Source organism: Lactuca virosa, chromosome 3, assembly GCF_052849685.1.
Source record: "Lactuca virosa cultivar CGN04683 chromosome 3, Lactuca_virosa_CGN04683_v6, whole genome shotgun sequence".
Classification (NCBI taxonomy): domain Eukaryota; kingdom Viridiplantae; phylum Streptophyta; class Magnoliopsida; order Asterales; family Asteraceae; genus Lactuca; species Lactuca virosa.
The window spans coordinates 362,557,089-362,558,779 of NC_136428.1; the positions used below are offsets into that span (position 1 = coordinate 362,557,089).

General features: G+C 40.7%; 1 protein-coding gene across 1 annotated transcript; it reads left to right on the top strand.

The window, feature by feature from the left end:
• The first annotated feature begins 647 nt into the window (after positions 1-647).
• Positions 648-1,356, top strand: LOC145164908 (uncharacterized). The gene is made up of 2 exons (XM_079083566.1): positions 648-965; positions 1,237-1,356. Exons 1-2 carry the CDS (start codon positions 648-650, stop codon positions 1,354-1,356), a joined length of 438 nt encoding a protein of 145 aa, XP_078939692.1.
• Positions 1,357-1,691: the final 335 nt, after the last annotated feature.

Here is a 1,691-nt window from a genome sequence, read left to right on the forward strand (position 1 = left end):
AAGGAGGAATGGAATTCACGTCCAAAACTTGTAAATTCTCACATCTAGTCTATTGGCATGACGGATGCTATTAGATTGGAGGTTCCATTCTCTATTGATGAGGTGCAGAAAGCAGTATGGGCATGCGGAGGAGATAAGGCTCCAGCCCCTGACGGGTTAACTTTTAAGTTCTTAAAATGTACTGGAGCTATGTCGCTACAGATACCATGAGATTCATACAATATTTCGATGAAACTGGTACTCTAGGGTGGGGTTGTAATTCCTCGTTTATCAGTCTTGCTACCAGGATTAAATCAGTTGTGGGCAAGGTGGTTGGTGAGGAACAATCGGCTTATATGGAGGGGCGAAGCATCCTTGACGGCTTATTAATTGTTAATGACGTATGTGGGTGGGCAAAAAGTATCAAGAAGAAAATCCTGCTTTTCAAGGTAGAGTTCGATAAAGCCTTTGATTCCATAAATTGGGAATTTTTAGACTCGATACTACTTCAAATGGGTTTTGGCTCGGAATTGAGATCTTGGATACGTGGGTGTCTAGCCTCTTCTCGTGAATCTTTGATAGTCAACGGATCTCCTACCAAGGAGTTCAACATCACAAAAGGCGTAAGCTAAGGTAACCCTCTCTCACATTTTTTGTTCACAATAGCTATGGATGGATTGAATGATGCAATGAAATTTGCTGTTGAAAAGGACATTTTCAATGGCATTCAAGTACCGGGTGCTGGACCAGCAATATCTCATCTTTTCTACGCAGATGATGCACTGTTTGTTGGTGAATGGTCTAGGTGTAATATGAAAATCCTAGCACGCATTCTCAAATGTTTTCATGTTTCATCAGGTTTGCGAGTGAATTTTCATAAATCCAAGGTTTTTGGTGTTGGGGCTTCTAACACCGAAACTGCACAGTGGGAACATATTCTTGGATGCGACGCTGGTGTACTTCCATTCACCTATCTTGGGGTTCCGGTTGGAGCCAACATGAACCTGATCAAAAACTGGATACCAATCGTTGAAAAGTTTTAAAACAAACTCTCTCGTTGGAAAGCTAAAACCCTTTCATTTGGTGGAAGGCATACCTTAATCAAAGCAGTGCCAGTAAATCTTCATACCTATTACAGGTCATTATTTAGAGCTCCCACCGGAGTCATTTAAAAACTTGAGAAGATAAGAAGGAATTTCTTGGGGGGAGGGGGGTCATGATGAAAAAAATAAAATAAATTGGGTTTCATGGGAGAAGGTTATCGCTCCTAAGGAACTTGGTGGTCTTGGAGTCGGATCAATTCGTACACTGAATGTTGCTCTCATTGTTAAATGTGGTGGAGACTTAAATCTGAATCCTCCTTACTGTGGGCCATAGTCACTGTAGGACTTCATAACTTGGAAAATAAACATGTTGAGTATTTAGCAAGAAAAAAAAGGAATAGCCGGAGTTTAGAACAATATCGCTGGAGTTAAAAAGGATATTGATGCAATGAGACTTAGTTATAATGATATCTTCATGCAAATTGTCAAATCTGGGGATAACTCTCAGTTTTGGCATGACTTATGGGTTGATGGTGGCGTAAACATGAAAACAAAATACCAGTGTTGTAGAAATCGGCCTAATCGGCCGACTAATCGGTGATTAATCGCTAATCGGACTTCCACCGATGAGATTTATTGCTAATCGGCCACTATAATCGGGTTTGGTCA